This window comes from Ambystoma mexicanum, chromosome 11 (assembly GCF_040938575.1).
Source record: "Ambystoma mexicanum isolate Mex_15411 chromosome 11, UKY_AmexF1_1, whole genome shotgun sequence".
In the NCBI taxonomy this organism is placed as follows: Eukaryota; Metazoa; Chordata; class Amphibia; order Caudata; family Ambystomatidae; genus Ambystoma; species Ambystoma mexicanum.
In genome coordinates this window covers 1388143830-1388165848 of record NC_090934.1, presented here as the reverse complement: position 1 = coordinate 1388165848, position 22019 = coordinate 1388143830, and the positions used below count along the sequence as shown (strand labels likewise).

General features: G+C 49.3%; 1 protein-coding gene across 2 annotated transcripts in view; it reads right to left on the bottom strand.

Annotated features, from left to right (window-relative positions):
* ADAMTSL3 (ADAMTS like 3) overlaps positions 1 to 22019 on the bottom strand; it is a 1638295-nt gene that overhangs the window by 1278992 nt on the left and 337284 nt on the right. For both annotated transcript variants that reach the window (XM_069625001.1, XM_069625002.1), the window contains exon 3: positions 5301 to 5420. In XM_069625001.1, coding sequence (XP_069481102.1) covers positions 5301 to 5420 — 120 coding nt within the window. The remainder of the gene's footprint in view (positions 1 to 5300; positions 5421 to 22019) is intronic.

Below are 22019 nucleotides of genomic sequence, written 5' to 3'. Positions count from 1 at the left end.
GCCTGCACCATGGATTGAGGTACCTGAGAATCCTCTGGCAAGAAGATGCCATACGGATGCGTTCAAGGACGTAGTTATAGCAAACTACATGAGAACCTTGAGAACCAAGAGAAGCATACAAGGAGAGGACAGTGAGCTAAACGACTAATTGGACAGCACAGCACATTTGGGAAATAACATATGGTACTAGCATATGAAAGAAATTGGAAGACGGAATTCAGAGGGCTAATGCTTTGTTTGTGCACTCCTATCTTAAAGCATGGGGAAGTCAAATATCTTTGTAACTGTAGAAATTAATGTCCAGACAGCACACTGTTTATCACATGTTGCAATGTGCAAGACCAGAGGCCAGTTCATGGGAAGTGATGCCTCACTGAAATGGGCAACTGAAGCAACAGTTCCAAATGAAGACGATTATGTCCAGGACATAAAGACAAGAAACAACAGAAAAACAAAGCATATTGTGATCAGATATGAGAAGCCTGGAGTTACAGGAGCAGAAATCAGAAGAGAAGCAAATCAAAACTGAATGTCCAAGGAAAAACTCAAGAAGAAGCTCGGAAGTGGAAGAACAGAGGCCAAATGCAAATTTGGGGAACAGTGCTTTCACCAGACGGATGGGAGAAGGGGGTGGTGATCTGCAGAGCATGGATGGTCTTCGATCCTTACGAGCCCACCATTGACATAGAATGAATTGGATGCGAGCCATTATGGCCAAAACTTGCTAAACTATTGACATGGGTCGAGGACAGAGGAGGACCCTTGCAGATAGTGCCATTGGAAAGCCCACAATTCTGCTTCAGGAATAATGGCACAAGGAAGATGGGAGAGAATCAGAACTGTGGACGAGTTTTTGAGACTCCAGGAATGATACACAGTACTGCAGTAATCATGGATCATTATTGCAGCGTTGGTGATTAGTAAAAGTGACCTGAATATTGACAGTTCCCGAAAGCAGATGCTTACCTGAGGAAGAAGAGATCTGTGGAATTGATTAACCGAATGAAGAGAGAAAAGTATTTCTCCACCAAATTAATAGAAGCCTTTGATGTGTTTCCATATGAACATAGGTTGTTCAGCCAGACCTCATCAGTGTTCACAACGATCTTCATGCCAATAATTCAGGTTGGAGCAAATGCTAAATGGTTGGAGATAACCAGATAGGAGTTATTGCAGACCATCAACACGACCATAAAAGGATTCAACACAATCAGAGAAGAGCTAAGAGCAATCCGACTAATGACTCTCCATAACAGATATGTCCTTAACATGATCACAGCCATGGATGGAGGTGTTTGTGCAAAAATTGGAGAATCATGTTGCACATGTATACCTTCTCACGATGAAGAAAATGGAACTCTAACAGAAGCCATAAGTATGCTGATGAAACTACAGAACCAAATGATTGAGAAAACTGACGAAGTGGAGGACGAAAGTTGGTTTGGATCACTATTTTCATGGGTTCCGCAATGGATGGCAGATGCATTTGAATTCCTAGGAGCCCTGCTAGTGATGATATTGCTCGGATTTTGTGTTATCAAGATATTAATCTCCCAGTGTCAGAAAACTGTGAAAAAGGCCATAGGGATGAAGTTCATGATTGATGTCGAACCAGGGTAGAAGCCCAAAGACCTGATGGATGAAGAAATAAGGAACTTTGTGAAAGCCAGCATTTATGCGCCAGAAGGAACAACGTTTCGATATCCCAGGAAACATAGAAATTATGTGGGAAGATGGATCTATTGCAGCCCAAATGGACAGTGTCAACTAATGACGTGGAACAAAGATAAACACGTAAGAGCAGCAGGAAGTCTAAAAGGAGTCATAAAAATATGGACCCCAAAGAGGCATTTCTTCAGACCATCATGTATGGACCCAGAAGATGAACAAAAAATTGACCCCAAGGATGAAGTGAAAGTGAATACAGAGGATCCAAAGAAGATGGATACAAAGGAAGAAATGAAAGTGGTCGATGAATCGCCCAGAGGGGGGAGTGTAGAGGAGGTCCCAAGTATGGCTCACACTCCAACCATCCATTTTGCAGTACCAGGAACATTCACACCGAAGTATGTGACGTACGAGGAGAAAATAAACCAGCAGAGAGCCGCAGTGGGGCTCTGTCCAGTACCTATCAGAAGAACCACACCCATTGAGGTACCAACACCTAAGAAACCCTGGACAGTAAATTATCTATTGAGAAAATCATATCAACAAATGAAACAGAATGAAGATTGTCAAAGTACAGTCCCTGAAGAAGCCAAAAAGGTCTTAAAGGAAGACGAATGGTGATGTCACAAGAACTCGGACTGACTCACATATAGAAGGTATGGCGACCTGCGAATGACAAAAGGAGACGAAACGCCATGGATAAGGGACATCGTGAACCAAAAGTGAAAGGACAATGTCAAATGCAAGAAGCTTATGCTATGAGCACGACGAAGATATTCGGTTAATTTACACGTGTACATATGCTTGGAACCGCAAGAAAGCTAAGAAAATCCTGCGGCTTGCTCTGCTTAGTAGTAATTAGAGTGTGGCAAGCGCCACCTATACATACCTAACTCAATAGAAGCACGTTATATAAGTATACTTCCACTACGCACAAGGGCAGGATCAACCAAAGGTTGCTAGAGGTCGCATGAGGAGAGCTTCATAGTTAACAAATCAAGAATAAAAGACAGAAGCGAAACTCAGACAAATACATATTGTGTAAAAAAGCCAAGGTTGTATCAGTTTAAATAGACCAACAGTAGCTACAATGAATGAAGCAAGGAACAGAATATCTTGCTCAGAAAGGTCAAGGTAAGAAGCAGAAGGCAGGTGGTGGACAAAATGAAAATCAAATATATGAATTACATGGAGAATGAGGTGATTTTACGATGTCTGAATCAGGTGACCAGCCGAGCGAGAAGTGGGACTTTCATACCTACGCATGGCGGTGTGCCATGCAAAGATATCAGAACTTTTCCAGACAGAGATGCAGTCTCAAGGCCAACCACAGTGAAATAATTGACACATGACCACTGAAGTGATGATTGATTGTAGAAATAATTGGAGAAAGGCTGGGGAGCTGACGAGCGCCCTGCACCTGGCCAACTATTCTGCACGCTGCTATGCAAAGTGGAAAAGTATGAGTGGGGTTGGTGCCAACCCAATTAGTGGACCAAGTAATCTAGGGTCTTATAGTTAGTAAAACCAATGGGACGTTGTACTTTTAGTGATGTCTACAGTAGCCATTTTTAAGGTAGGGCTTAGATGCCCCACCTGACAATGTTTACCCAATCCCCTCACTCCGTTACCATATACAAATATAGTACCTATATTAAAGTTACCTTCCTAGAACCAATAGAATTGCATGCAACATTTTAAGCGTTATATGTCAGTGATGACGAGTTTTTAGTATAAATGATGTGTTTTTATTAAGTTCGTTGGAGTTCTGAAGTGAGAAGGAAGATCAAGCAACCGCTGATATTCATGAAACTCCCTGATTTTTGTACTTGTCATTAAACGGACTCCCTTTGCCAAACCATTGAGTTGTCATTATTGATTTGATGCTAGAGTACTAATCTGCATCCCCATCCATCTCACCGGTGCTGCTACTCATCTTAAAGTGCTACTGGGCAACCCCCAGCTTTATGGGCCAGTTGGGGTGTATTTTATGCCAAGACCACCTAAGTGCAACACTCAGTCAATACAATCATCTCCAGTATGAATACGAAAGTGGAATGTGGAGCTGTAGATGTCACCTGGGAGGTGATACTCAGGTTGGGTTGCTGTGTGCATATTTGTGTTAGTTAGCCAGAGCATCTGGTGCTGATTTTTGGCTTGACCAGGATTGCTGGTTAGCTGTCTGGTCCACACACATTTTGTGCATTCTGTTTACTAGGCCCATTCCACCTCTATCTTGTCCTATCATTGTCTGCTATGGCAGAGTGTTTTCTGGCGATGACCCCCAGTACTCTGGTAGGTGAAGCTCAGCTTGCTTGGTTATGTTTTTGGCTTCTTCTCTGGTTTATTCCCTCTCAGTTTACTCACTCTGCGTTCTTGGATATTTTGATTTTCCACTTGGTTTAACCTCTGACTCATTGACTCTCTTTCTTTACTCATTCTTGCCTTTCCTGACTTCCCACATGGATTAACTTCTGATGGATTGACTCTCTTTATTTACTCATTCTGCATTCTTGCCTTTTCTGGACTTCCCACCTGGCTTAATCTCGGATTCATTGGCTCTTTGTATTTAATAATTCTGTGTTCTTGGGGATATTCTGGCTTTCCACCTAGCTTAACCTCTGATTCATTGACTCTCTTTATTTACTCAATTTGCATTCTTGGATATTCTGACTCCCCACCTGACTTAACGTCTGATTCATCCACTCTCTTTATTTACTCATTCTGGGTTCATCCCTAAATGCACACAGGAAAGACAGATTGACCAATCACAATCTGCCTTTCCTGGTCACGATTGTGCTTTCAACGCCTGCACCACCACCATCAAAATAGAAAAGGGACTACGTCCTTTTTCAGATAACAGTGTCCATTTTGGAACATGATTTCATTGACTGCCGTCATCCAAAAAGGGACAGAGTCCCTTTTTCATTTTAATGGTGACAGACTTTTTTTTTAACATTTTTATTTCTCTGAACGGAGATGGACTCGTGCTGAGCTGATTTCCCATTGGACGAAAAAAAAAAAAGAAAGCTATCCGCACCCCAGTAAATCCCAGGTTGCAAACAGCTTTCACGCCCTGGTGGGGGTGCGGCCATGATCTTTCATGGACCAGAGCTCGGGCCTACCAAAGCTTGTGCTGGTGGGCCATTCAAGCCATTGTCCGCCCCCGCCTTCAACCGGGGTGTGAAAGCATCTTAAAACGCTTGTGTATAGGCGCGTTATAAATGCCATATCATATCATAAAGTTATATTCTGACTTCCCACCTGGCTTAACCTATGAATCATTGACTCTCTTTTTTTACTTATTCTGTTTTCTTGGATATTTCGACTTCCCACTCAGTTAACCCTGTGTCAAAAGATGACTCCTCTCTTCCTCTAGCCTGGTCCCTCAAGCGCTCACCTGTTAATGATCACTGTGTTTTGTTTGTAGTGTGGGGTACGCTCTCTAACTTTCTTTCGTTTGTGCCATATAAGAGGGTTGAATCAAACCATCAGTCACCCTGACATAGCACCTTCTACCTCAATCTGCATATATTTAAGGGTGGACACATTGAGTAGTATACAAAGCCACATCGGGTTATATAACTTGCAAGAACTTGCAGAAAATTGAAAGTTCCTGCTGTATAACAGACCTGATCATCAAAGCGGTAGGTGAGGAACTGCTCTCCTGTTGTGTCTTCAAGGAAACTCCCCTGAGGCGACAGCGCAAATTCGGGGAGAAAGTATGCACCCTGGGACTGCTCTGCTCCACTCTGCAAAAGAACACACAGCTTATATTGCGTTTCAAATTGGCAAGGATCTTGTTTTAAGCCTTAAGTTGCCTATTCATCAACAATGGCAATTGTTAGTTACATAGCGCTTTCATCAAAATGCTTTATACAGAACATTTTTCAATATGATTACTACCTCATGAAATTGGTATTCATTTAAAGACCTTGGTGAAGTCTGTGTTGGACTTGCTAGGATTTGAACCTGCAAGCTGCAGATCACACAGAGATCTCAGCTGTGAGCCAGTAACCTGCTGAGCTATATAACCAGCCAATTCAAACCCTTCAGCTGACTACTTCACTGATACACAATTCCTATGAAACTGAAGAGTGTAAACTTCAGAAGGGGATCAACATCACGTGGCCACATGGATGGTCTGATTGATATGATCACGATTTCCTCCAGAGTGCCGTTAGGACCAGGTTAAGCTGTGGGGAACATGCATAGCATTGGTCAATGGTTCTCACAGCATATTGAGATTATTTATATTTACCATAACCTTTGTTCACTTTACTTTCAGCATAAAGGTGTGTCTAAATGGTAGACCAACACATGATGAAGATTGTGTGGTTCACGTATGTTCTCTGTTCCAATTAGGCCATTGGAAACCTACAAGGTTGATTCAAGCAAACCGGGCGTGTCACCTGGTGAGCCACCTAGACCAATTACAGCATATTTATGGTTGATTCTACCAATAACGAGCAGCCAGATAATAGTCACTATTCAAGATACTCCAAGCTACATCATAATGATGACATCTCAAGCAATTACACTCAGGATACTCCAAGCTACATCATAATGATGACAGCTCAATCAATTACATTCAGGATACTCCAAGCTACATCATAATAATGACATCTCAAGCAATTACACTCAAGATACTCCAAGCTACATCATAATGATGACATCTCAAGCAATTACATTCAGGATACTCCAAGCTACATCATAATGATGACATCTCAAGCAATTACATTCAGGATACTCCAAGCTACATCATAATGATGACAGCTCAAGCAATTACATTCAGGATACTCCAAGCTACATCATAATGATGACATCTCAAGCAATTACACTCAAGATACTCCAAGCTACATCATAATGATGACATCTCAAGCAATTACACTCAGGATACTCCAAGCTACATCATAATGATGACATCTCAAGCAATTACACTCAGGATACTCCAAGCTACATCATAATGATGACATCTCAAGCAATTACATGCAGGATACTCCAAGCTACATCATAATAATGACATCTCAAGCAATTACACTCAAGATACTCCAAGCTACATCATAATGATGACATCTCAAGCAATTACATTCAGGATACTCCAAGCTACATCATAATGATGACATCTCAAGCAATTACATTCAGGATACTCCAAGCTACATCATAATGATGACAGCTCAAGCAATTACATTCAGGATACTCCAAGCTACATCATAATGATGACATCTCAAGCAATTACACTCAAGATACTCCAAGCTACATCATAATGATGACATCTCAAGCAATTACACTCAAGATACTCTAAGCTACATCATAATGATGACAGCTCAAGCAATTACACTCAAGATTCTCCAAACGACATCATAATGATGACATCTCAAGCAATTACACTCAGGATACTCCAAGCTACATCATAATGATGACATCTCAAGCAATTACATTCAGGATACTCCAAGCTACATCATAATGATGACATCTCAAGCAATTACACTCAAGATACTCCAAGCTACATCATAATGATGACATCTCAAGCAATTACACTCAGGATACTCCAAGCTACATCATAATGATGACATCTCAAGCAATTACACTCAAGATACTCTAAGCTACATCATAATGATGACAGCTCAAGCAATTACACTCAAGATACTCTAAGCTACATCACAATGATGACAGCTCAAGCAATTACACTCAAGATACTCCAAGCTACATCACAATGATGACATCTCAAGCAATTACACTCATGATTCTCCAAGCAACATCACAATGATGACAGCTCAAGCAATTACACTCAGGATACTCCAAGCTACATCACAATGATGACAGCTCAAGCAATTACACTCAGGATACTCCAAGCTACATCATAATGATGACAGCTCAAGCATTTACACTCAGGATACTCCAAGCTATATCATAATGATGATATCTCAAGCAATTACACTCGAGATACTCTAAGCTACATCATAATGATGACATCTCAAGCAATTACACTCAATATACTCCAAGCTGCAGCCTAATGATAACATCTCAAGCAATTACACTCAATATACTCCAAGCTACATCATAATAATGTTGTCTCAAGCAATTACACTCAAGATACTCCAAGCTACATCATAATGATGACAGCTCAAGCAATTACACTCAGGATACTCCAAGCTACATCATAATGATGACATCTCAAGCATTTACACCCAGGATACTCCAAGCTATATCATAATGATATCTCAAGCAATTACACTCAATATACTCCAAGCTACATCATAATAATGTTGTCTCCAGCAATTACACTCAAGATGCTCCAAGCTACACCATAATGATGACATCTCAAGCAATTACACTCAAGATACTCCAAGCTACATCATAATAATGACATCTCAAGCAATTACACTCAATATACTCCAAGCTATACCATAATGATGACATCACAAGCAATTATACTCAAGATACCCCAAGCTACACCATAATGATGACACCTCAAGCAATTATATGCCTTGTAGATAAAATTCCAGAAATAACTACTTGATCATTTTAGAACGAAGCATGTGGGTAATATTCATGAAATGTATTTTTCAAACAAAGCTTGCTATTCTCTCCCTTTTCATGTGAATAGGTAAGAAAATGGTTGCGAACTGCATGTGTACTTCTTAAAAAACAAAACATGGAGTTGAAAATAAAAATTTGGTACAGGAGGCATTGAATGTATTCATACCATGTGGGCTAACCAGATCACTCTAACATAAACTGCAAAATCAGTGGAAAATGGGCAGGTGGGCTATCTAGTGCCAATCACTAATAATGGGAGAAGGGCTTGGCGAAATTGTGACATTTCGTTCCGCCAGCCACGGCAACAAAATCGGTAAGATTTCAATACATTTTGCCAGAATTTGTTGTTCCGCCACCCCTGTGCATCATAAAGAGTGGTGCAAAATGTCTTCTGCCGTCTTGTGAACCGAAATGAGCCTCTCAAAGATTCTCGTGCCGCTGCGCAAACCTAGCATGGATTGAAAAGATGGGCACAAAGTTTCTTGTGCCGCTGCGCGGACCTGGCAAAAATCAAAAAGAGCGGCATGAAGTTTCTCGTGCCGCTGCGCACACCTACCACAAATTGAACAAAAAGCTGCCCAAAGTTTCTTGTGCCGCTGTGCGAAACTAGCATGCTTTGAAAAAAACATGCAAAGTTTCTCGTGATGCAATGCAAAACTTGTATGGGTCTAAAATAAGGCAGGGCAAAGTTTCTCGTGCCGCTGCACGAAACTAACACGGATCTTGGAAAACCTTCAAAGTTTCTCATGCCACTGCACAAATCTGCCACGGATTGAAAAAGACCTGCACCAAGTTTCTCGTGCAGCTGCACGAAATTTATATGGATCGAAAAAAGACCTCCATGGATTTCCCTGTCTTGCAAACCTAGCACAGATCGAAAAAAGACCCACACAAATGTTCTCATGTCCTTGCACGAAACTAATGCAGATAAAAAAAAAGTTACCTGTGTGAAGTTTCTCATTGCGCTACATGAAGCTGCCATGGGAAAGAAACACCACGCACAACATCGGGCAAACTTTCAGTGGCAGCGAAACTGTGATGCTGATTTTGCAGAACGGGCAGAAACCCATCCCATTGCGTATTCCACACTTTTCGCTCAGCGGTCGACAATTTCTGGCACCCCTAAATGGGATTGTAAAATGAGTGCCCTGTCATGTTTGGGGAAGGAACAGACCATTCATGCCCCAAGGGGATAGGACCTGCATTACTCCCCCAGCGCCCTTTGCCATGTGCCACGACCCCCAATACATGGTTGTGCTGTTAGGCTAGCCAATAACTCTCCACTATGTTGCTGCATTAATAATTTGTTTTTTTATACAATAATAATAATGATAATAATAGTAATAATGTATTTTTTATATAGCGCTTTCATCTAAAGCACTTTACATAGGACATATCTACATACATTACTATTTTTACCCAATAACACAGTCAGTCAAAGTTGGTATACGAAGGATACCATGAATTGTGTCACTCAAGTTATATGTGCTGCATACGGCATGGCATTTGTTTCTTCACTTGTGCTGATTTTTGGGATATTATAAGCATGTATGTATGTATGTATTTTAGGGGGAACATATGCTCCTTTGCTCATGAAGCACAACAGTTCAAAACTTTTATAAGTTTAGATACAAACTTTTATTTTCACCTTTTCAAATGCAGAGATTTCCACTAATGAGATTGCATTAAATCATGATACTCTGGCCTATATACAAATGTTTTGCCTGATAACTTATATGTTACGTTTTTTTTTGTAAAGTAGCTGACATGTACATCACTTTTATCCTTCACGCTACAAAGCTTTTCACAATTGTTTTGAAAAAAATATTTTGTAAACTAAAAGAAATTCAGTGCATCGAAAGCACCATTCGAGCCAATATTTATTTAACAATAATGGACGGCTACTTCTCTTTCTAACACACAGGCCATCCGGGTGCTTCCCCATGTCTCGGGGAATGGCAAGATTTCTGGGTTTACCCCTGACCTGGCCCTTCCAGAAGAGACCCATCACCACAAGAGTCAGCCTCATCCATTACTGGATTTCAATTTTCTGTAAAGCTAAATTAAAGAGGGCTTGCACCCCAATATGCCCAACACTCCCCTAAACCCATTAGATAAATGAAAGACTACTGCGTCAATGCAAAATCATTTCCCCTGTGTACGGCTAAAAGGGACACTGTGCCCTAAAAATGAACGTCAAATTCATTGGTGCTCTCAGACTATCTGCTGTTCCTTATCACATTCTCCACCCCCAGAGAAATCACCACACAGAATAGAATGTCCTCACGCTGTTCAACCAGTAGTGAGGCAATCTAAGGTTAAGTATAAAGATTTTTCAATTTAATATCATTTAATCCTCAAAGGGCGATGGCAGGGACATCATTTGGATGTCGCCAGGGGTCGTATATGCGACCCTGTGGTCTTCCTTGCTACCCCTTTGGTCTCCCTTGCTAAATGTAAGCTCCTGCACTGTGGCCAATGCCATGTGGCTCTTTGTTTCTGGAGTAGCTGACTTTTTTTATTCAGGCCTCTTAAAAAAATAGGGGGTTCCACAAGTGTAACACTCACACTGAGCATTGACCCTAAATAAGAAAGAATAGGATTAACAAATAATTGGTCTTTCTGGAATTCTATACAATAATTGCTAGACTCATTAAAGCTTTATTTCAGGGACACTTCAAAGGTTGAGTCACTGACTGACAGGGTAATTCATAGAAATTCACACAAAAGTGGCGCACGCGACTGGCGCACAGCATGCCCGTGCGAATGTCTGCGCCAGCCGCGTGCGCTAAAATCAATTACCGCGCACAGCGTATTCATGGATTTTCGCATCCAAAACCAGCCGTGGCGCAGCGACCCTGCAGCAGCGCCAGTTACGCCCCCAAGAACGCCTTCGCGCAAGGAAAAGCCTTCAAAATCCACAAATAATCGCAAAGGGCTGCGCTAACCCTGGACCAGTTCACAGGGCTGGCAAACAGCAAATGCCAAGCGGGGAACGTGTATTTCAGTGGTTTGCGGGAAGTTCCACACGCGATTGTCCTGTGTACGTGTGCATCAGGGGTGCGCAGGAAGTATCACACGCAAAACCAGCAGGGTACGTGTATTTCAGGGGTGCGCGGGAAGTTCCACACGCGATTTCAGCAGTGTACGTGTATTTCAGGGGTGCGCGGGAAGTTCCACACGCGATTCCATCAGGGTACGTGTATTTCAGGGGTGCGTGGGAAGTTCCACACGCGATTCCATCAGGGTACGTGTATTTCAGGGGTGCGCGGGAAGTTCCACACGCGATTTCAGCAGGGTACGTGTATTTCAGGGGTGCGCGGGAAGTTCCACACGCGATTTCAGCAGGGTACGTGTATTTCAGGGGTGCGCGGGAAGTTCCACACGCGATTCCATCAGGGTACGTGTATTTCAGGGGTGCGCGGGAAGTTCCACACGCGATTGGCCCCGTGCGAGAAGGGTACGTGTATTCCAGGGGTGCGCGGGAAGTTCCACACGCGATTTCAGCAGGGTACGTGTATTGCAGGGGTGCGCGGGAATTTCCACACGCGATTTCAGCAGGGTACGTGTATTTCAGGGGTTCTGGGGAGTACTACACGTGAATTGGCCATGTGGGTCCTCCCAGGTGTTCGCTCTACAACCTCCACGGACCCTGCAGGCAGCCCACACCACGGGGGACTACCCTGCACCCCTGCCCATGTCCCGCAGGCAGCCCATCCACCATGGGCATGCCCCCCAGCCAACCCACATGTCACCTTGCACTACTGATCAACAATGCATGTCTCCCACCACCCCCACCCCCCAGCAGTGCAGGGGCAGCCTCCACCAGGCCCCCACTCATGTCCCCCTGCACCCCCACCCCCCAGCAGTGCAGGGGCAGCCTCCACCAGGCCCCCACTCATGTCTACCACCACCCCCACCCCCCAGCCACCAGGGGCAGCCTCCACTCATGTCCCCCTGCACCCCCACCCCCAGCAGTGCAGGGGCAGCCTCCACCAGGCCCCCACCCATGTCTCCCACCACCCCCTACCCCCCAGTAGTCAGGGACACCCTCCACCAGGCCCCCACACATTTCTACCTCCACCCCCATCCCCCAGCCACCAGGGGCAGATTCGACCAGGCCCCCACTCATGTCCCCCTGCACCCCCACCCCCCAGCAGTGCAGGGTCACCCTCCACCAGGCCCCCACCCATGTCTCCCACCCCCCCGCCCTCCAGCACTGTGGGGCACCTGCCAGCAGGCCCCCACCCATGTCTCCCACCACCCCCACCCCCCGGCAGTGCAGGGTCACCCTCCACCAGGCCCCCACCCATGTCTCCCACCACCCCCTACCCCCCAGCAGTCAGGGGCACCCTCCACCAGGCCCCCACTCATGTCTACCACTACCCCCATCCCCCAGCCACCAGGGGCAGATTCCACCAGGCCCCCACTCATGTCTCCCACCACCCCCACCCCCCAGCAGTGCAGGGGCAGCCTCCACCTGGCCCCCACTCATGTCTACCACCACCCCCACCCCCCAGCCACCAGGTGCAGCCTCCACCAGGCCCCCACTCATGTCCCCCTGCACCCCCACCACCCAGCAATGCGGGGGCAGCCTCCACCGGGCCCCCACTCATGTCCCCCTGCACCCCCACCCCCCAGCAGTGCAGGGGCAGCCTCCACCAGGCCCCCACTCATGTCTACCACCACCCCCACCCCCCAGCCACCAGGGGCAGCCTCCACCAGGCCCCCACTCATGTCCCCCTGCACCCCCACCACCCAGCAGTGCAGGGGCAGCCTCCACCAGGCCCCCACTCATATCCCCCTGCACCCTGACCCCCAGCAGTGCAGGGGCAGCCTCCACCAGGCCCCCACTCATGTCTACCACCACCCCCACCCCCCAGCAGTCAGGGGCACCCTCCACCAGGCCCCCTCACATGTCTACCCCCATCCCCCATCCCCCAGCCATCAGGGGCAGATTCGACCAGGCCCCCACTCATGTCCCCCTGCACCCCCACCCCCCAGCAGTGCAGGGTCACCCTCCACCAGGCCCCCACCCATGTCTCCCACCACCCCCTACCCCCCAGCAGTCAGGGGCAGCCTCCACCAGGCCCCCACCCATGTCTCCCACCACCCCCTACCCCCCAGCAGTCAGGGGCACCCTCCACCAGGCCCCCACTCATGTCTACCACCGCCCCCATCCCCCAGCCACCAGGGGCAGATTCCACCAGGCCCCCACTCATGTCTCCCACCACCCCCACCCCCCAGCAGTGCAGGGGCAGCCTCCACCAGGCCCCCACTCATGTCTCCCACCACCCCCACCCCCCAGCAGTGCAGGGGCAGCCTCCACCAGGCCCCCACCCATGTCTCCCACCACTCCCTACCCCCCAGCAGTCAGGGGCACCCTCCACCAGGCCCCCACTCATGTCTACCACCACCCCCGTCCCCCAGCCACCAGGGGCAGATTCCACCTGGGCCCCACTCATGTCTCCCACCACCCCCACCCCCCAGCAGTGCAGGGGCAGCCTCCACCAGGCCCCCACTCATGTCCCCCTGCACCCCCACCCCCCAGCAGTGCAGGGGCAGCCTCCACCAGGCCCCACCCATGTCTCCCACCACCCCCTACCCCCCAGCAGTCAGGGGCACCCTCCACCAGGCCCCCACTCATGTCTCCCACCACCCCCACCCCCCAGCACTGTGCGGCACCTGCCAGCAGGCCCCTACCCATGTCCAACTCATGTTCCCCAGCCAACATGTCATCACAATCTAGACCCCTGGTCCCTATGGTCAGCCTCCAAATGCAAAACACCCACCCGAGTATTGCATCCACCCACTCATAATTGGCAATTACATCACAGAACACCAATTGCAAGTTCCGAAACAAACACATTTCCCTCACATACACCCAATGGGTGTCAGTGAATCTCAAAAGCCATATCATGATATGCATTAAACCAATGAGATGATACTACACATTGAAGTTTGATAAAAAAAATATGTATTGAAGGAAACATAAATAGAATCAAAAATAAAGAAACAGAAATGGGAATGTACAAAAATGAAAACAAGCATGTCCGTGAAAAAAGCAAAACCAAAAATCAAAATCCAAAGTAATGGTGTCCAAAGTCACTGTCCAGAAAACAAAATCCAATGGGAAATAAAATAGAAAGCCATTGCTCCATGGTTAAAATGTGAAAGAAAAATACAATACAACAGTGAACTATGTACATACGAACAAGCCAGGGTCCATTATCCCAACAAAAGAAAGGAAACCTGTCTAACTACACTAACTAATAAAATAAACTATATACAAAAATGGGGCCAATGTCCAAAAGGTCCAAAATAAATCCAAAAAATAATTAAACCTAACACAACCTACATAACTATGTACAAGGGCAGCGGGCTAGTTTGACGGCTCACTTGTGGATGTCCCGGGCCAGGGCATCATCGAACTCCTGCTCAATGTCCCGGAGGCGGTCCTCCTCCATGGCCCCGAGGGTCCGCAGGGCCGTCGACGTGTCCACCTCCAAACCCCTGCGGATTGCCTCGAGGCACTCGGCCCGCCTCAGGGCCCTCCGCATGGAGTTCTCCGCCCTGACCATTGTGAGCCGTGCCTCTCCGCCCGCTGCCACTCTGCATCTATGGGGTGGCCCAACCGCTGCCACAAGGAAGACACTCTCTGTCCTGGGTCCTCCGGCCGATGCCTGCCCCTCCGATGTTGAAGGCCCCGAGCCTTCATGGCTCCCACTACATTGCTGCTGCTGCTGCTGTGCCTCTGCCCGTGCACTGCCTCCTGCTGCCTGCACATCCTCTGCCGGCTGGGTTGCAGTCGTTGATGTGGCCACCCCTGCTGGATGTCCGACTCCCGACTGTGGCAGGGATGCCTCCACCACTAGCCTGGCTGCACCGTCAGAGGCAGCTCCACAGGGCACCCAGGTGACTGATGGGTGGGAAGATGGCACGGAGGATGACTGGCGCGTAGGGGGTTCAGTTGAGGATGGGGTCGGAGCAAGCCCCATCATACGGAGGAATCTGACCTGGGTGACCTGTCCCAGCAGGCTGACGTGGTCAACGAGCCATTCGAGATGACGTGCAGTCTCCTCATGAAAAGACTGCAGGTCACCTCGCATGGCCCGTTGACGCAACGCCACACCACTCAGAACAGGCTCGACCCGGACCCGGATAGCCACGTCCGCAGGCAGAGGAAGGCCAGTTGTCGTGAGCTCATCCCCTGCCTGAAAACGGGTCTGGAAGTAGGCATCCCTGCTGGTGCAAGATGATGCAGGGACAGGATCAGGGACAGGATTGCACACAGGCACCTCCGCGGCAGTCTGTGCTGCCTCCTGTCCCTGTTCCTGCACTGCACCACTAGCACCAGTGGGATCCCCACCTCCAGACCCCGTCTCTGTTGCTTGCATGGCCTCCTCCTCCACCAAACCCCCCACCAACCTGGATGACTCCGTGCCATCTTCCCCCGTTGGGCCCTGTGGGGTCCTAGCTGCCCCTTCTGCTGCCGAGGAGTCCAACTCCAACCTCCGCCTCTTGGACCTCCCCCCCGGCAGCTGCGGCCTGGGACGCGGCACCGGACTCCTCACTCCCGACGAGATGACAACATGGGAGGGGAGCCGGGCCTTGCGTCTCCGGCTGGCGGTGGGATACCCGCCGCTGTGCTCCACAGCACCTTCTCCGCCTTCTTCATCAGTTGACGCTGCAGACAGGGAGAAATAAAACACAGGCATCAGGGCACTGTACAATGGACACATACACACGACAGTTGTACATGAGTGGCATTGCCAAACCTCAGACATGTCATCACAATCCCCAACACACATGTCATTTCAACTCGCACACATGAGCCATACCACAGCCATATCACAACTGCCAGCACCATCCATACACTTACAACAGCATGAGCAGGCAAAGGTGAGCCAGACATCACATGCAACACAGGAAGTGCACCACACATGTACACACACCACCACACTTGCATGCATGTGTACACCTCTGCCAAGTGTCACAGTGTTCAGATGGGCATCCATGTCACATCTGCCCATCAGGCTTCCACATACCACTGTCACATGCATCCATGTTGCATCACTGTTGCACCCTTGTCAAATACATGCACATGTACACAGTGCTGATACATGCAGCTGAAAACAACATACATGCGTGACATCACGGACATGTCTACTTACATACACAATCATCCAAACATGTGTGCCCACACAACTGCATTTGGCATGCAAGCCTACACACACAAGCACCATCCATGTCTCACACATTCCAGCCTTCGCATGTGTAAGCCCACGGCCCTGTACACCCCCACCCATACTCGACCCCATACAAACAGATGTGCAACCTGCACACTACTGAAAAATCACCACATGCACAGCTCACAATCAGGATGCATGTACACTTACCGCTCGACTCCAGACGGGTCTGCCTCTCAAGGACCTGGACGTGGAGCGCTGGGGATATGCGTTCCAGGACCCTCATCTTTTCTTCCGACAAGTGGCCCCGGTGCCCCTTGGCATCCGCTGCCTTCAAGAGGCGCCGGGCCTTGTTCAGGGTCCTGGACCTGAAGTCCTCGTAGCGCTTCTTGACATGTTGGAAGTCGCGGACTGCCACCCCCTCCGCGTTGATGGCAGTCACGATGTCAGTCCAGATCCGAGTCCGTCCTTCCTTCCTTGTCGGCGCGGGAACTTCCGAAGAGGGCATCATACTGCCCCAGGACTTGCTCCACCAGGACACCAACTTCGGTGGCACTGAAGCTGGTGCCTCTCTGCCTCTCTGGCCGGGGGTTGTCAGTGGTCTCAGATGGTGTTTGCCCCGACATGACAACCCCAGAGGCAGGAGTGGGTGGGCAACTGGGTCCTGGGGCTGGGCTGTGGAGCGATGGAATCCCAGTCGGAAGTCTTCGGTTCCAGCAGGGGTGGTCACAGCAACAGCACCCCTGGCTGATGTGCAGGCAGCAAATGGCAGGGCACGTGGGCAGCAGGCAGTCAGGCAGCAGCAGATGGCAGGTGGGAGCGTGCTCGGGGCTCTGGGGGGCAGTAGTTCGGCCTTCTGGGCAGGAGCGTGGTCTTCTGTGTGCTTACGCATGGCCAGCTTGATACGGAGTGATTTGGCACGTGAAAATCCTGCACGTCTGCGTGTAAATCGAGGAAAGGCCCTTAGCGCGTATGCACGTCAGCACGCATATGCGATTTCATTGGACCAAAGGCCCTTAGTGCATGAGCGCGTCTGTGACGTGAGGCGCGCGGGTGTTTCCCTCATTACACGTGATGACAGAGCACACGTGGATTTCCACCAATTGTGTGTGGAACTTCCTGCGCACCCCAGAAATACACGTACCCAGGCCAATCGCGTGTACGCTCACTTCCCTCCGATTACACGCGATGACACTCGGACGTGCAGTTTTACCACGTGTGCTCGCATATGCGATTTCATTGGCCCAAAGGCCACCATGCGCAGCTGTGACATCACGCGCATGGCCGGAGAGAATGGCGCGTGTAAAACTGAAGAGATACACGTCCGAGTGTCAAAGTCCGTAATTGGTGGAAATGGCCTCATTGCGTATGCGCGTCTGTGACGTGTGTATAAAAGGTACGTGTAGAACGCCATTTCCTTGTACGTGCTTTTCGTGGAGAGCGAGTGGGTGAGATCTGTACTTCTTGTCGGTTCACACGCGATTTACTTCACGGCGTTTCCAGTTCGTACTCCCTGTTACCTCTGACAGCTTTTTCTCTTTACCTCTTTTTCCTGGGCCTGTTTCCTCAAACAGCTTCCCTACTACTGTTGTCCTGTCTCCTCAGATAGCGTACAATTCTTCTTTTGGCGGGGGTGTTGCCAAAGCGCACACACGCATATTTTTCACGCTTTTGTTCCTGGCGGACGGTGAGTCATGCACGTATCTAACATCTGTGCTTGCCCCGTGTGTCACGTACCCCTTCAGAGGTCATTCTAGGCTGCGTGTGACACGCATACGTTCATTCTTGTGTTCCTGGGTGCCACAGCGTAGTGCAGGTTTATTTTTCCACACACGTGGTCTAGGAGGGGTTGCGTGCACCTTACTTCGCTTTTTTGGGGTGCCTGTGCGTTGCGTGACCCGTCATCTTTCCCCAGGGGTGACATACAGCCTTGCTAGAGCACTAAGGTACGATTACCATCTGGTACCCAACCCCTTTGACCCCCAATTGCCCAGGACAATAGTTCACATCGACTCCCATACGCACAATACCATCAGTGCCATGGCTGGGAGGCGAACAAGCCGTAAGGGTGGCAAAGGTGGCCGAACCCCAAGTGGTGGCCCTGGTGGATCCGGTAGGGGACGTGGCCGTGACTTGCAGGGTGCCCCTAGCCCCCCATGTGTGGAGGAGCAGTCAGGGACACCCATGACCCCCCCCCCTGGTTGAGGTTACCGTGGCTGACACCATCCATGCTCAACCCTTGTTGGACCAGCCCACTGCGGAAACAGACCTGGCACAGGGTGACTCCATGGCTGACTTCCAGGTCAGCAGGTCTAGGCCACGTGCACCGGTGAACGTTGGTGTCATCAGGCCACGTGGATCAGGGGCAGCTAGGTCATCTGCTGCCCCGCGTAGGCAGGCTGGGGAGGCTGCAGGGGCAGCTGCGGCTCCATCCACCCCACCTCTCACACACCCATCAAGGACAGTGTCGCTCCAAGTCCATCATGCTGACATTCCCCCTGACACCATCACACTTGAGATAATGCCTGCACCAACTCCCATGCTGAGTGTGCAATCCCACGCTCCTGCCCCTAGTGTCCAGAGCGGCGCAGGACACTCCGGATCCCCACCACCTTCCAAGCGGAAGAGGAAGAGTGCTCGTCCAGTAGAGGCTGATGCCCCAGACACGGCTACACAGTCCGGCCCGTCAAGGAAGCCCAGCTTCAATGAGGCCGAACTGAATGCACTTGTAGAGTATGTGTCCGCACATGACCGCGAAATGGTGATTGTTGCAGGATCCAAGACCACACCTGCACAACGTCAGGCACACTGGCAGACCATTGCGGACATCATAAGTGCCCTTGGAATCGTGAGGCGCACAGCTAATGAATGCTACAAGCGCTGGAATGACCTGAAGCGCAGGGCAAAGAATAAGCAGGCCTCAAGTCATGCCGCAACTCTAGTGATTGGAGGTGGGTCTCCAGTAGACGACATAGAACTCACTCCACATGAGCAGGTTGCTGGGACCTACGTCACGGAGGAACAGATCCAAGGCGTGGGAGAAGTGGCAGATTACGAGGCATTGTCCGGTCAGTGCACATGCATGTGTGTGTCATCCATGTGCATGGTGTGTGTGGGAGGGCTTCTGTTTGGGTGCCAGGGGAGGGTGTGTGTGCCTGAGTGGTTCGGCTCACCCATGTGCCTCTTCCTAAACATTCTTGGCAACAGCATTTGGGTATAGCAGCATCCCTTCGGCCAACATTAGACATCCAGCCCAACACCACGCCAGTTGCCCTTGGAGTGTCATCTTGCCACTACACTGTTGCTTATTTACCTCTGTTTATTCAGGCAGATTGTTTGCATACCACCACTTTTACTCTGGATTTCTCAGTCCTATTGTCACATGTCTGACATGGCTCTGGTACAGTGGACTGGCTCAGTTTCGTGGACATGATTAGTTTGGACATGTCCCTGTGCTATAGGACCATTTTTGACTGGCAGCTGCATGTTAAACATTTGAACCATTACAATGAAAATAATCAATCATATGAACAAACTGGACTGAATGACCAATTGGTGACCTCCTTTCCCTCTTCACTTCATGGCTAGGGTACATGCCATCTGTGTGATGGCATGTGTATTTGACCTGCCAATCACTGGCCAATGTGTGATGCCACTGCTAGGCAGCATGCAGCAAATGTGTTCATCTTCCATCTTGGTGTCATCAATGTGTGCCATCTGCCTCCCCATCACACGCAGTGACGGTGCATGCATGGGAGTGTTTTAGTCATGTGGGACATGTGTCAATCAAGTACTGTTTCTGTAGCCTCTCAGCCCTCATTGTGTGCCATAGTGCTAATGCCTGTTTCCATTTGTTTTCTTTTATGTCTTTGCAGGGGAAGACGCACCTGATACTGCTGGGGTTGTGGAGATGGTGCAGACCCAGGAGGGGTCTGAGGGCCGACCGACCACCAGTGAGGGACGTGGTGTGGTGGTGGGTGAGAACCCACAACTGCTGCAGGTCGTGCTCTCAAGGGGTGTCTCTGGCTGCACCTCCCCCGAGCTGTACTCAGGTGTTGATTCGGATGATGAGACCTACGTGCCGTCGCAGGTGAGTGTTCCTGGGAAGGATTCTGTTCTGTCCGACCCACCTGCACCAGGGTTAGAACCCTCAATGGGGATGTCAGTGTTGGCAGGTACGCCTTTGGTGATTACGGATGCAGGGTCACACTCCGCGACATCTGATCCTGTTCCTGGGCCAGCAGATAAGAGGGGGAATGCAGTCCTGCAGCCTCAGGCAGTGCCGGCACAGCAAGGCGCAGTTCGCCTTGTCCCAGACAGGTGTGGTGCCCGACGACGTGGTGGCCGTACGCCACCTGGCAATACCGCATGGGAGCAATCCATTTACGGTATGGCAACCAAACAGGCAGCATCATCAGAGATGATGGCTCAGGCTATGGATAGGGTGGCCACTTCCATTGTCCCCTCCGAAAGGCTGATGGAGCGACTACAGCAGGCAACCGACTCCATCTGCCAGTCACACAGGGAGGACATGTTGGCGTCCGACAGGGACAGGCGGGCGGCACTGGCGACTCTGCAGGAAGCCATCTCCATAGAGTCCCAGGGCCACAGGGAAGCCCTGAGGCTGGAACTCCTTCACCTCAGGACGACTCTTGTTGAGCTTGAGGCTTCAAGAAACCGAAGGACAGAACAGCAGCTGGAGCGTCTCACCCGTCTTCTCTCAGCTGAGATGCAGGCAACTAGGGCGGAGGTCCGGGCATCCCGTGAGTTGTTGCATGGGGACCTCCGCACACTCATCCTCCAGAACGAGACCTACCACACCTGCATGCTTGCAGCCATGGAGGAACAGACTAGGGCTTTGCGTGGGCTGCCTCCCATAGTGCCACCACCTCCAGATGCAGCTGCAGAGGGCGAGGATAGCGACAGCAGTGATACTCCCACAATAGGGTAGCCGTGTAGGCCATGAGCCCATGGATGTTTTTTTTTTCGCAAGATCCACACAGGTGGGTTTTGGTGTGCACCCTGTCCTCGGACCTCCTGGGTGGCCTCCCCAACCCCCTCAGGCCCATTAATGGCCATTTTTGATTTTTATTTTTTTTTAATTTTTTTTGTTTTTTTTGTTTGGGACAGTGTGTTGCCTTGTGTGGCTCCCGTGGGCATACGCTGCATTGTGGCTGGGCACATGCAGGCTTGTCATGGATTTGGTTCAGATGCTTGGGTTTTTGTCACACACACCCCTCCTGCTTCCCGTTTCCATGGGCTTGCAAAGGGTGTGCCCAAGTGACATTGACGTACATGGTGACATTGGACTCCCATGAGCTGTGTGGGCAGTCTGTCAATACTGTGTATACATTCATAGTGCATATTGTTGTTGTATTGTACACTGCGTGGTGTATTGATATGTGCCTCTGCATCCATCTCATCCTCCATATTTGCAGGTCCATTCCTCATGTCTTCACAATGTGGTCCACCTTGGAACTGGAGTCCATGTTGTAAGCAGTGCACCTACACTCTTGCGTGGCGCTAACACTGAATACTTGCAAGTGTTCGGATGGCTGTTATCATCAGGTGGTGAGGCTAGCTAATTTTTAAGTCTGTAATGTCATGTTTAAGGTAGGT